At 43.0% G+C, this 11,161-nt stretch overlaps 1 protein-coding gene across 1 annotated transcript in view; it reads left to right on the top strand.

Annotated features, from left to right (window-relative positions):
- Nucleotides 1-10,164, top strand: part of syn2b (synapsin IIb) — a 60,977-nt gene extending 50,813 nt beyond the window's left edge. Inside the window, exons 6-13 of the mRNA XM_084035509.1 lie at nucleotides 9-71; nucleotides 1,517-1,659; nucleotides 2,690-2,764; nucleotides 3,805-3,907; nucleotides 5,878-6,054; nucleotides 6,226-6,292; nucleotides 8,101-8,914; nucleotides 9,621-10,164. Of these exons, the coding sequence (XP_083891635.1) occupies nucleotides 9-71; nucleotides 1,517-1,659; nucleotides 2,690-2,764; nucleotides 3,805-3,907; nucleotides 5,878-6,054; nucleotides 6,226-6,292; nucleotides 8,101-8,914; nucleotides 9,621-9,774 (1,596 nt within the window). The 3' untranslated portion in view covers nucleotides 9,775-10,164. The remainder of the gene's footprint in view (nucleotides 1-8; nucleotides 72-1,516; nucleotides 1,660-2,689; nucleotides 2,765-3,804; nucleotides 3,908-5,877; nucleotides 6,055-6,225; nucleotides 6,293-8,100; nucleotides 8,915-9,620) is intronic.
- The last annotated feature ends 997 nt before the right edge of the window (nucleotides 10,165-11,161 follow it).

Raw genomic sequence — 11,161 nt, 5'->3', positions numbered from 1 at the left:
CTTTTCAGATTACATCACCGAGTTTCCCAGTGGTCGTGAAGATCGGACACGCCCACTCTGGAATGGGAAAGGTAATGTGGATTCATTTCATTTAGCCAATTTAAAATGCTAAAGTGAAGATATGACCTCATGCAATATTTGCGGTCAAATACAGGCATCAAACTGTTTCACGCGTTAGTGAAGTGGGGCAAATGGCTGCGTGTTGAACTGAAGCCCCGTCCATTAACCATTCCATCACTTGGAAAAACCGTGAAGTGCTTTAAAATCCCTCAGCGTGTCTGGAGACGGTTGAATGGTTTACACGAAGCCCCATCACATCTGGAACCACACCGTTTCGTACTGTGTCACACGTTCTCTTTGCACTGCCACTTAAAGGAGAAGTGTGAAGGACTTACTGGCATCATGCGCTGAGGTTGCAGATTCCAAAAAAACTCATTATACACTAATGAAAACATTTCTGCTATCAAATCCTCCCACGCTGGTGCTTTAATATCCGTCCTCTGCTCTCCTCTTGTCTGTCTCGCTTCATCCCGTCTTCCTTCCAACACCTCATTTTCTCCTCTCACTGTGCTGATATTGATTGACAACGGTGCTGATATTTTCCGAGTGTTTATCTTCTCTCCACAACTCCTCATCGATCCACCGCACATCATTTTCCAGGATTGCTCACACTGATGTCCAAGTGTGAGATTATCTTCTCCCTCTGTCTAGCTGGGCCTCTTATCAGCCTGGACCTGTTTTCACATGTCATCATCTCTTATACACCTGTATTGTGCTGCAGATGTTTCTTTGGTCTGTTTCATGGCTGTAGTTTAAGAAAGAAAGAGTCTTTATGATAAATACTGTACACACTAGTTCCACTTTGCTTTGGTGATGGAAGTGGACCATGTGACTTCTAGGACACATTGCTACAATAGAAACCATATCATCATCATTTTAAGAGTGGTATCAATCTTCTCATCTAACTGTTAAGGAAAGAAATACAGTTTTAATTAATAAAAAATAGTTTGTGCAAACTGCAATTTAAAAAAAAGACCAATGAAAAGACAGTAGGTTTAAAACTACAGCATGTAACGTTTTTCTTCCAAATGTCCTGTAAAGCTAGAGTTAAGTCTTTCTGCACATTTCACACAATTATGAGACATTATATCCAATCCCAGAGCCTTTTAAGAGCTATGCTTCCATTTTATTTTATGTATCAGTCCACACTGACTCTGTGAGACATGCATCTACACTTCAAGCCAATATCTGTTGCATAAGTAATCTGCATAGACGTCTGTTTAAATCACACAAATATCCACCCGTATGTGTGTGTTGCATTCACTGTTAATTGATCAAGGCTCCCTGTCTGTCTGTGAGCTCGCCTGTTAATGGGGATTCCAAGTTATTGTGCAACAAAACAATACTGTTGATGAGCTTATTACAAAAATCACATTTACATAAAAAATATCTCTATCCTGGAAGATCCGGCCTTACTTTGAAACCACGGTGACTCTTATGTGTTGTTCCTCTGTAGGTCAAAGTGGACAACGTGAGCGACTTCCAGGACATTGCCAGTGTGGTGGCCATCACTCAGACCTACTGCACCACAGAGCCTTTTATAGACGCCAAGTACGACATCAGGGTCCAGAAGATCGGAGCCGACTACAAAGCATACATGTGTGTGTCGTTCTTGTTTATTACTTGGCTTCAGGAAGGAGTTTTCTTTTAATCTATTGGTTATGTTCATCCAATACTGTACAAGTGCATCAGTAAACAGGGGAACAGTGACGTCCAGTACATTAAATAGAGCGATGTCCTCATTTAACCCTCTAATGCATGGGTGTTTTTCTCAAACATTCCTACATGCCTTTTGTCTTTTGTGACCCAACACTAAAATGAAAGAATCGTGCATTTAAATCGCATTTCTTGTAAACGTATTCTACTATTAACAATAACATCATCCTACACATATGAGGCTACTGTAACTTTTTACAGCCTGGCACCTACCGAACCCTAATTAGCCAGCACAGTCATCACAGATCACAGTTACTGCCTTGTGGTCATAGCAACACGCACTCCTCCGCTTTTTGGAAGTCGCATGTGGCTGCACAGATGTGTTTTTGTGGGATTTTCTTCTCTGCGGAAGCGGTTCTGCTTCTGGAAGATTTTTAGAACATCCATCAGCTTTTGGGAGTTGTGGCACCTCTTTCCGTTTTTTCCCCAGCCATGGCCACAACAGCCGACGGCAGAGCTTTGCCAGGAAAAAGTGCAACGCTTGTGAGATCTTCTGGCGTCCTAAGTTGGAAATTTGTCCTGGACTTCTACTTGCATGTTTATAAGGCAGTTGAGATGACTTTGTCAGGTTCCCTCATCAGTCCTAATTTCTCCGGGGACTGCTATTCGGGTGGTATTTTGACCGTTGTCCCATTCTGGAACTGACACCAAAAGCCTCAGTTATCAAAGGAAATGCTCCCCTGCACTATACCTGACCTCCATGTGCTGCACCATCATGTTACTGTGACAGAACGCTATTTTAAACACTTTATTTACAGTAACGTATACTTGCAAAAAAAAAAAATAACACTCTTACATACCTTGGGTCTCTAGCGACTGGTTTCATTTTTTAAATCTTGCTGTATTTACAATTTCTACAAGAGAAGGCTGGTGCCTATATGGGTTTAATGTACAATTTCCTCCTGTTTTCCAGGCGAACATCCATCTCTGGTAACTGGAAGAGCAACACCGGATCTGCCATGTTGGAACAAGTAGCCATGACTGACAAGTGAGCACTGCTTCCACATTAGTGATGCTCAGGCTGCCCCTTGTGTCGCACGTGTCACAGTTAGACACACAGCAGACTTTTAGCCGAAACCAGTTCACATGGGTAAACGCACAGATGTTTGGAAATCAGTTTTAGATGCGTGGTGGGGCTGACGCTGCACCGTGCATTTATTATTCTTCTGGCTGAGGAAATGTTCCCGTTTTCACATTGAGTGTAATTAAAAACATTAAATATGGATGCTGGCAAACTGGCAAGGCTTACAGGGACACACAATGGAACAGAGGTGCCTTTAATGTTAAATTACAACTTTTTCTGCAAAAACAAGTCAAAAGAACAGATACATAAATCCTACCCCCTAAGTATTTATCACAGTACCAAAGTATTTATTTCCCTTTTCTGACAGTATCTGATTCGTAAAGCAATTTTTGCTCAATGTGCTAAAATTTAACATCTCCAAACCTCACACTGTGCCTTAGGTACTTCAGATATTCACAGCTTTTCCTTATCAAAGTCAAATCGTTGAATTGACTGACCATTATATTGCGAAACCAAACAACATTGAACTCAGCAAGTAGAATTCCTGCCTTATTGCCCTTTGTCGTTTTAGTGTATCGATATGCCAGTATTTCCCTGGTTTGATGGTGTTTTACAGCCAGCCAGTCAATACAGATCTTTATACCCAAGCCGGCAACATCAGTTAATGGGCTGCAGCTGAGCCAGCCTCAAGCTAGAGTATCTGTAACAGGTCGACTGTCAGGGTAAATACCCTGAAGAGCAAGATATGCCCTGACTTTCTGTGCTTGAGGGATGCACAAGTCAATATTATTGAAAAGGTAATGTGCTGTGTGCAACGAAGAACAACACTTTATTTATTTTTTTACTAAGATAGGCAAGACGGTGTAAGGCAGGAACAGTTATCTTTTCAGTCCCAGTGTTTAAACAAAAAAAAAGCAGAAATTGTGCAAACAGAAGTGGTACTCTATTGTTTTCCTGTAAACGGTTTACGTGTGTCGACCTCATCCAGCTTCTCCATGTGACAGGTATAAGCTGTGGGTTGATACCTGCTCAGAAATCTTCACAGGGCTGGATATCTGTGCCGTCAAAGCCATCTGTGGCAAAGATGGGAATGACTACATTACTGAGGTGAGGAAAACGCATAAAGAAGGGAGGGAGAGAGGGATCTATGGGAACTCCAAAGAAAGCTGACGAGGCACTAAATCAAATAAGCCACCCAATCAAACTTATCACTGCAACACTGTATTTATTGATTCAACTGGGCGGGACTAAACTGATTGAACATAACCTGAATCCACATCCTGAATTTGAAAACTAACATCTTATGATATTTCAGTATTTGTTCTATTCAGATACACTCTTGTCTTTCACTTTCCAGTACATTTGTAGCACATTGGTTTCGTGGTTCATCGTCTGCTCTCTCAAAGTCTTGACCGCAATGGTTGTGAATTATACATTAATGTGGGAATTTGTGCTTTGCTGTGTTGATACCTTTCCTAAAAGTCAAGTGGTTACATCTCTGTATGGAAAATGAATAAATGTTCTGATTTCATCTTCATCACTGATAAAACAGTGGGAGCTTTCAAGGGGAAGTGTGAGATTATGCAAAGCTAATTAAGATTAAGAATATGTCAAGGCTTAGTGGGGTAGCTTTTATATTCCTATTACAGCTCTGACCTGACTCTAGAAAAAGCAGGGTAAAAGCTGGGCATGCAAGGCGCTAGAGGGATGGTCAGTGTCGTCACTGGAAAACGACCCTCGGGAACCAACGGAAATGTACTTTCCAGGGGCCCCAAGCTGTTTAAATCCCAAAATATTAAAAGCCTACAAATGATCCTTGTGGGGGACTCTCAACCGTGGAACAGAGAGAGGCTGAGAGAGAGAGAGCTATCCAAAAGGGACAAAGGACTGGAAGGCCACAAAGCAAGTTAGAAGGATGGCTTTCAACGTAGTAAGGGGTAAGATGGTCAAAAGGGAAGCTCTGGAAGTAACCAAGCAGGGACTGAGCTGTTGAGTGACCAAGGTTACTGCCAGCTCGGGGAGTAACTTGACAAGCCAGGGTTTGTAGGACACAAGATGGAGGGCTGGAGTGGAGAGAGCTACTTTCTAATTGGGATGCATTTTGGCAGTAAGTACATCACTCAGCGGTGGTGGGTCAACTCAGCCCCCTCATCCACGGAAAAAGCTGGGTCAAAATTCTGGCATATTAAATAGTTAAGTGAAACTGTAGACTGCGATGCTGCAAATGGATACAGACGGTCAATAAACAAGCTGGAAGGACAGCAGATAGCTGAAGACATAAGACGAGTGGAAGGAGCACAATGAGTGGAGAAGTGAGGCATGACGGTGCTTGGACCTTTTTATGATTACAAATCCCAGCGAGACAGTCTGAGGGTGAAGATGGCAGGGAGGGAGATGATATAGGAGCCACAATGACACCCACACCCAGTCACTGCGGGTAGCCGAGCGGAGTTTCTAAACACCCCCACTTACACTTTGAAGTCGGCTGTCAGATTGAAATATTCAGCAGTTTGGCGGGAGGTAGATTAGATACTAAACTGGGAGAGATGTGAAAAACAGGCCTCCCCATGAGTCATCGCCCCTGGAAAAGTGTTCTGGGTTTTTATAATGATGCAGTAAAGTTGTTGAGCGCGTATCCATTTACATGGATGTTGACATAATATAACCTGCTGTGTTATTTAGCAGCAGCCTGGCCGCCACCATGATAAAACGTTTGGGTTACTTCAAATAAAGATGACCAAAATGTCATATTCCATAATAAATTGGCATAATTACCATACACACATTAACATTTATTTTAAAACACAACCTTTCTGGCAGTATCTGTGAAAAACGTACCCATATAAACCAAAACCAATTTGCACCATAAAACATCAAAACAGATTCTACACACATTTCTATCTGGCAGATGACGTTACAGTCCTATAAGCACACCGAGGAGTGCTGACTGTGCTGTTTGACCTCCTTTGTTCATCTGTCCTGACTTTGTTATCCAGTCTGGGTCAAAAACTAGCAGCCATGTAAACCTTCTCATGAAGAAAAAGGCAGTCTCTGATGTCTGCAGCCTCTCTCTGCAGGTTGTGGGTTCATCTATGCAGCTGATTGGTGACCACCAGGCGGAGGACCGCCAGCTCATCTCAGAGGTGGTGGTGGCTAGGATGAGCCAGGCTCTGACTACCAGGTCAACTAGTGCTTCCCGCTCACCTGCCCGCTCCCCTCAAGGCCAGAAGCCAACGACTCTGCAGCCCCAACAGGTAGAGGCTGCATGAAGTGAAACCTGGATGATAAAATTCTCCTTGAGGAGAGGCATGTTGAGAAGTCTAAGAAAAATCACTTTGTTATTCTTGACCAGAATCCACTGAACCATGTATGCCTCTCTTTCTCACTCTCTTTTTTCTTTCTCCCACCCCCTCGCTCTCCCTCAGAGTCCCGGCCTTAAAGATGGACCGGAAGATCCAAACAGGACCTCCGGGCAGCGTCCTCAGCCTCAAGGTTGTCTGAACGCTGTTCTCCATTGTGACACAAGTGCTGCGACTGCAGTCTCAAAGCATGTCTAGAAAACTGTCTCTGAATGAGTCACAATGCAATTCAATCTCCGGGGTTTTATGATGATTTTATCCAGCATCTGAAAAATAATCTGTCAAAATAAACACTTCCATCAGACAAGTATTCCAATAAAGAATTGGTTTATACTAAAAATACAAATGAAACGAGCTATAACCTGTTAATTAGAGATGGTGCTCGGTGGATTGTGTTGACAGAGCCAGGCTAGCTGTTTCCCCCCGTTTCCAGTTCTTTTGCTAAGCTACGCTAACCAGATGCTGTGGCGTAGCGTCATATTTACCGTACAAGAGACTTAGTTTTTATCGTCTCATCTAATTGTTGGCAAGAAAATGGATTCGTTAATCAGAATCACTGCAGCCATGGTGTGGTGTGTTTGTGCTCAGGGCTGATCTGTTCAAATTAAATGTGCTGACTAAAAGCAGTGGTGACTCGTGTATAAAATGGTAAATTAACAAAGCAAAATGATTGGACTTGTACAGTTAACATTTGCATGTTGGTTCATTATCTTGAATTCCTTTTTTTTAATATGATTTTGCATGAATGTGGCAATGGGTTAGAGTTAGAATAATTTTAATTTTACATTTATCGTTCCGAGACAGTAACCTAACACTGTGAAAGTGACTGTGACTGCAGACAAGAGTTTTCAGAAATGGATTGTTATATGGCCAGCATGGTGTGGACAACTCTTTGTGATTAATGCTTGGCTTTTGAATCCTTTTCATCTTTAAATTCTTTAAATTAAATTTTTACACATTATTGTGCAAATGGTTTTATGGTAAACATATAGATATATTTCTTTCTGTCAAGCCAAGACCTGAATTCTAAACTGCTCAGTGTTGTTGTTGGTTGGAATTTAATCTTCATTGCAGTGGTTTATAATCCCCGAGACAAGACAAATTTATACTCTAGGGTACACAAGACATATTTATCTTGGGAATTATAAATTCTGCTTATGTGATGAAGAATTTAAAAGAAAATAAGCATCTCATTCTTCATTTCCTAATTTGCTAGGATGCAGTAGCTGATTTACTTATATTTGATCTTCATACTACATGTGGCGACAAATAGCCTAATCAACTCTTTCCTGGTTGATATCAAGAGATTTAGTTTTGTTGCAGGTTTTACCGGTTTGTTGTTTTCAGGAACTCATCCCTGCCCACTGACATCCTACTCTGTAATCATTTATTTATTTTGTGTTGTATTATTGCTTTGCTGCACGTGTTTGCTTCACTGAGTTGTTTGATGCCAGCATCCTGTTCTTGGTTGTATCCTCTCTCCTTGTGTTGTTGACTTCCCTTCATTCTCATCCTTTCCTCTCGTTGTCTCTTTTTATGCACAACACTGCCACCCAGTGGTCATATGACTTATTGTGCATAAAAGCGAACCTACACTCTGCATGACAGGCAAGCACTTCTTCTATTAACTGTTGATCTGCTGCCCCTCGCTGGTCATTGCGGTCCACACATTCAGAGCCTTCTTTGCCCCGGTCCATTCATGACAGTTGGTTCGGGTTTCTATGAATGGTAGAGGTTGTTGTGTGAAACAGCTCATCATCTGAATCATTCTGCTTTGGTCTTTGGTGAGTGTTTCCTAACTGCTGCACTGAAACAACAGCTGCTAGATCCAATAAGGATTCTCATTTATTTATTAACTGAACTTTACTTTTTGTTTTTGTTTTTGCCTGTATTTGTTTTATAGTCATGGAACTATATTCTAACTATATTGGAATCTTTCAGGTGCACCAGTGAAATCACAGAGTGTGGAGTCCTCATCAGAGTCAGCTAAGAGAGCATCTGATCCAGTACCAAAGCCCAGCCAGTCTCCAAAACCTGGTCCAGGTCCAGCTCAGACTCAGAAGGGACCAGTCCAGAGGGCTGCCTCAGTCACAAGGCCTCCGGTGCAGAGGCCTCCCCCCCCTATGACAAGAGCCCCGTCCATTGCAAAGTCAGCCCCAGGTTCTGCTCCCGCCCCAGCCAAAGCATCACCATCATCCCCAGCTAAAGCAGCAGCTCCAGGCTCTCCCCCAACCAAAGCAGCAGCAGCAGCAGCAGCCACAGCTCCAGCCCCGGCTCCATCCCCAGCTCCAGCTCCAGCTCCAGCTCCAGCCTCTCCTTCAGCCTCAGCTCCTACCACAGAGCAGCCCAAGCCCCAGCCTCAGGGTTCCCCTACCCCAGCTCCTGGCAAACCAAAAGAGTTGCCCCCTAAACCTACACCACCTGCCAAGCCCATCCCCCCTTTACGCAGGAATTCAAAACCCCAGCTGCAGCCAAAGCCACAAACCCCGCCTCCTATCAAAGCCTCACCTAAACCCCAACCCGCTGCCCCAGCACCCACTCAGGCTTTAGATACTGCCACAGCCCCTTCCCCAGCACAGGTTCAGTCCCCCCCCAATGTCCAGTCTCCAGCTAAGGCTCAGCCCCAGGCCAAGCCAGCCTCTCCTACCCAAAACCCCGAGCCTGCCCCAGCGGAAGCTGCTGCTGCCCCCGCTGAGGCGGAGGCCCCTGAGGAAGAACAGCCAGGATCCCAGCAAAAGGCTCATCCTCTGCTGAAGTAAGAGCTGTACTATCACTATCAACACTCTGTTGATAATGCAAAGACATGCATTTCAATGGGCCACTCGTTATGTTTAGGATACAGCATTAAATGTCTAAATATATTCTTCGGTATTATGTGTAATCCAAATCATTTGCAACACAAATTATCAATAGCATTTTTGTTTTAAAAGTGTATTTGAGTGTGTGTCCGTCCAAGTGGGAACCTGCTGAAAATGATTGAATTAACACTTTTACCTTCCCTATTTAGCATAGACGAGCAGTATATACATGTTTAATAATGTAGTTTTAAACAGATATATGGTATTTGTTGTCTTTATTGATGTATTTGTCACAACTACCCGTTAGTGTATAAATAGGTAATAAATGAGAATATAATATAACGCAGTTTAAATTCTAGAAAATATGTCTTCATAGGAATCTATGATTGTAAACACTTAAAAACGTCCTTGGTGATTGTCATAAACAATCTTGCATGTTCATATACTGCGTATATATGATAAATCACTGTTCAAATATTGTGTTTGTGACTTTTCCCTCTTACATATTTCCCTGTTTGTCTTGATCTTTATTTTCCCCCTCTTATTTACCAACATTCACGTAATCTTCCTCTTTCATTCCTCCCCGTATCCCATCCTTCCTTCCCTCCCTCCTCGCCCAACTTGCTGTCTTTCCTCTGTTTTTCCTTCCTCCTGCCTTCCCAGTAAGTCCCAGTCCCTGACCAATGCCTTCAACGCCTTTAGCGACTCCTCTTTCTTCCGCGGGGTCTCAAGCACCGGAGGTGACGGCCAAGAAGAGGCAAAGGCCGAGACCATTCGCAACCTCCGAAAGTCCTTCGCCAGCCTCTTCTCTGACTAGACAGAGCCCCCTAGTAGTCAGCCCCTAATTGATTTTAGCCCCCCTCCCCCCTTTTACCGTTGGCCAGTGATGACTTGATTGACATTAAATGTGAACCAGTCTGGGATTAAACTCTGTGTGTTAACTGTACTGTATCCCTCCGCCCTCTTCTCCTCCACGTTCAGCTTCTCTGTGTGAGTAGCAGTGAGGCCTGCTGGGTAGGATGCTCAGTGAATGATGCTGTACCAGAAGAACTGGATTGAAGGAGTTACGTCATTGAAATAGAACAGAGTAGGATAGAATAGCAAACATATTTATTTTTCCCAGAGCACACTTTATGGAACTCTTAAAGTATATGAAAAGTATATTCAAGACTACAGATGGAATGTACATGAGGTATATATATTTATATACTATAAATATACGCTATATAACAAAACTTTAAAGGGAGATAAGCCAATGACAGAATAAAAAAGAATCATCAACGCCTTTGTCAGTGACGTAACTCTTCCATTCAGTGGCTGGATTTATACATATTTTAAAGAAATATTACATATTTGACGGTTTATGGTCCCACCTAGTGAATCGACTTTAGTCAGGCTTTCTTCCTATGTAAATCCAGCCGTCGTGTCTCTGGTCCTCGGCTACTGACTACCGGGCTCGTCACCGATGCCCCTTTTTTCCGTCTACAAGCCTTGAAGTTCATTGTCGTACGAGGGAGTCGGAAACATGTGTTTGTTCATCTGTGTTCAATTGTTATGCATGGCTCCTCCGAGTGGCTCGCTGTGACTTTTGGAGCAGAAGGGAGCTCTATCTCTATCAGTGTTGAGTTTTGGCCCTCTGTTTCCCCCCCCTACTCTCTCTCTCTCTCTCTCTCTCTCTCTCTCTCTCTCTCTCTCTCTCTCTCTCTCTCTCTCTCTCTCTCTCTCTCTCTCTCTCTGTGTCTCTCTCTCTCGATGTTGTAGCCTTATTGTGTATCGTTTTCAATGCAGCTACGTTTGTTAGCTGCAGAGACCTGGTTCGATTGCAACTCTAAATTCATTCATTTAGTGTTTGACGAGCCAAACTGTTGAGTGCATTCCGATTGATTGCAACTGCTGAAGTTCTGGGGAGCACTGGGAGCACTGGGATCGGTGCCTGGTGCACCAAGACTGAATAAATCAATCCGAAATAGTAACTGAATGCACTTCAACGTGTAAAAAGATCCGTGTCTGTAGCTGTGACTGGTGATTTTCTTGTCTCACCTCTGTGTAGATCTATCAACAGTATTGTGATTTGTTATTATTCTCATGAAAATGCATTGAGACAGTAGTGCAATAACATCTCTACATGACTGTTGAGCGCTGTCATATTATTAGAAGATATAAATATGAGCATACGTACAGGACCTGTGTATCTGTTAATTACC

Source organism: Eutrigla gurnardus (genome assembly GCF_963514095.1).
Source record: "Eutrigla gurnardus genome assembly, chromosome: 2".
Lineage (NCBI taxonomy): Eukaryota > Metazoa > Chordata > Actinopteri > Perciformes > Triglidae > Eutrigla > Eutrigla gurnardus.
This window is presented reverse-complemented; position numbering and strand designations above follow the sequence as displayed.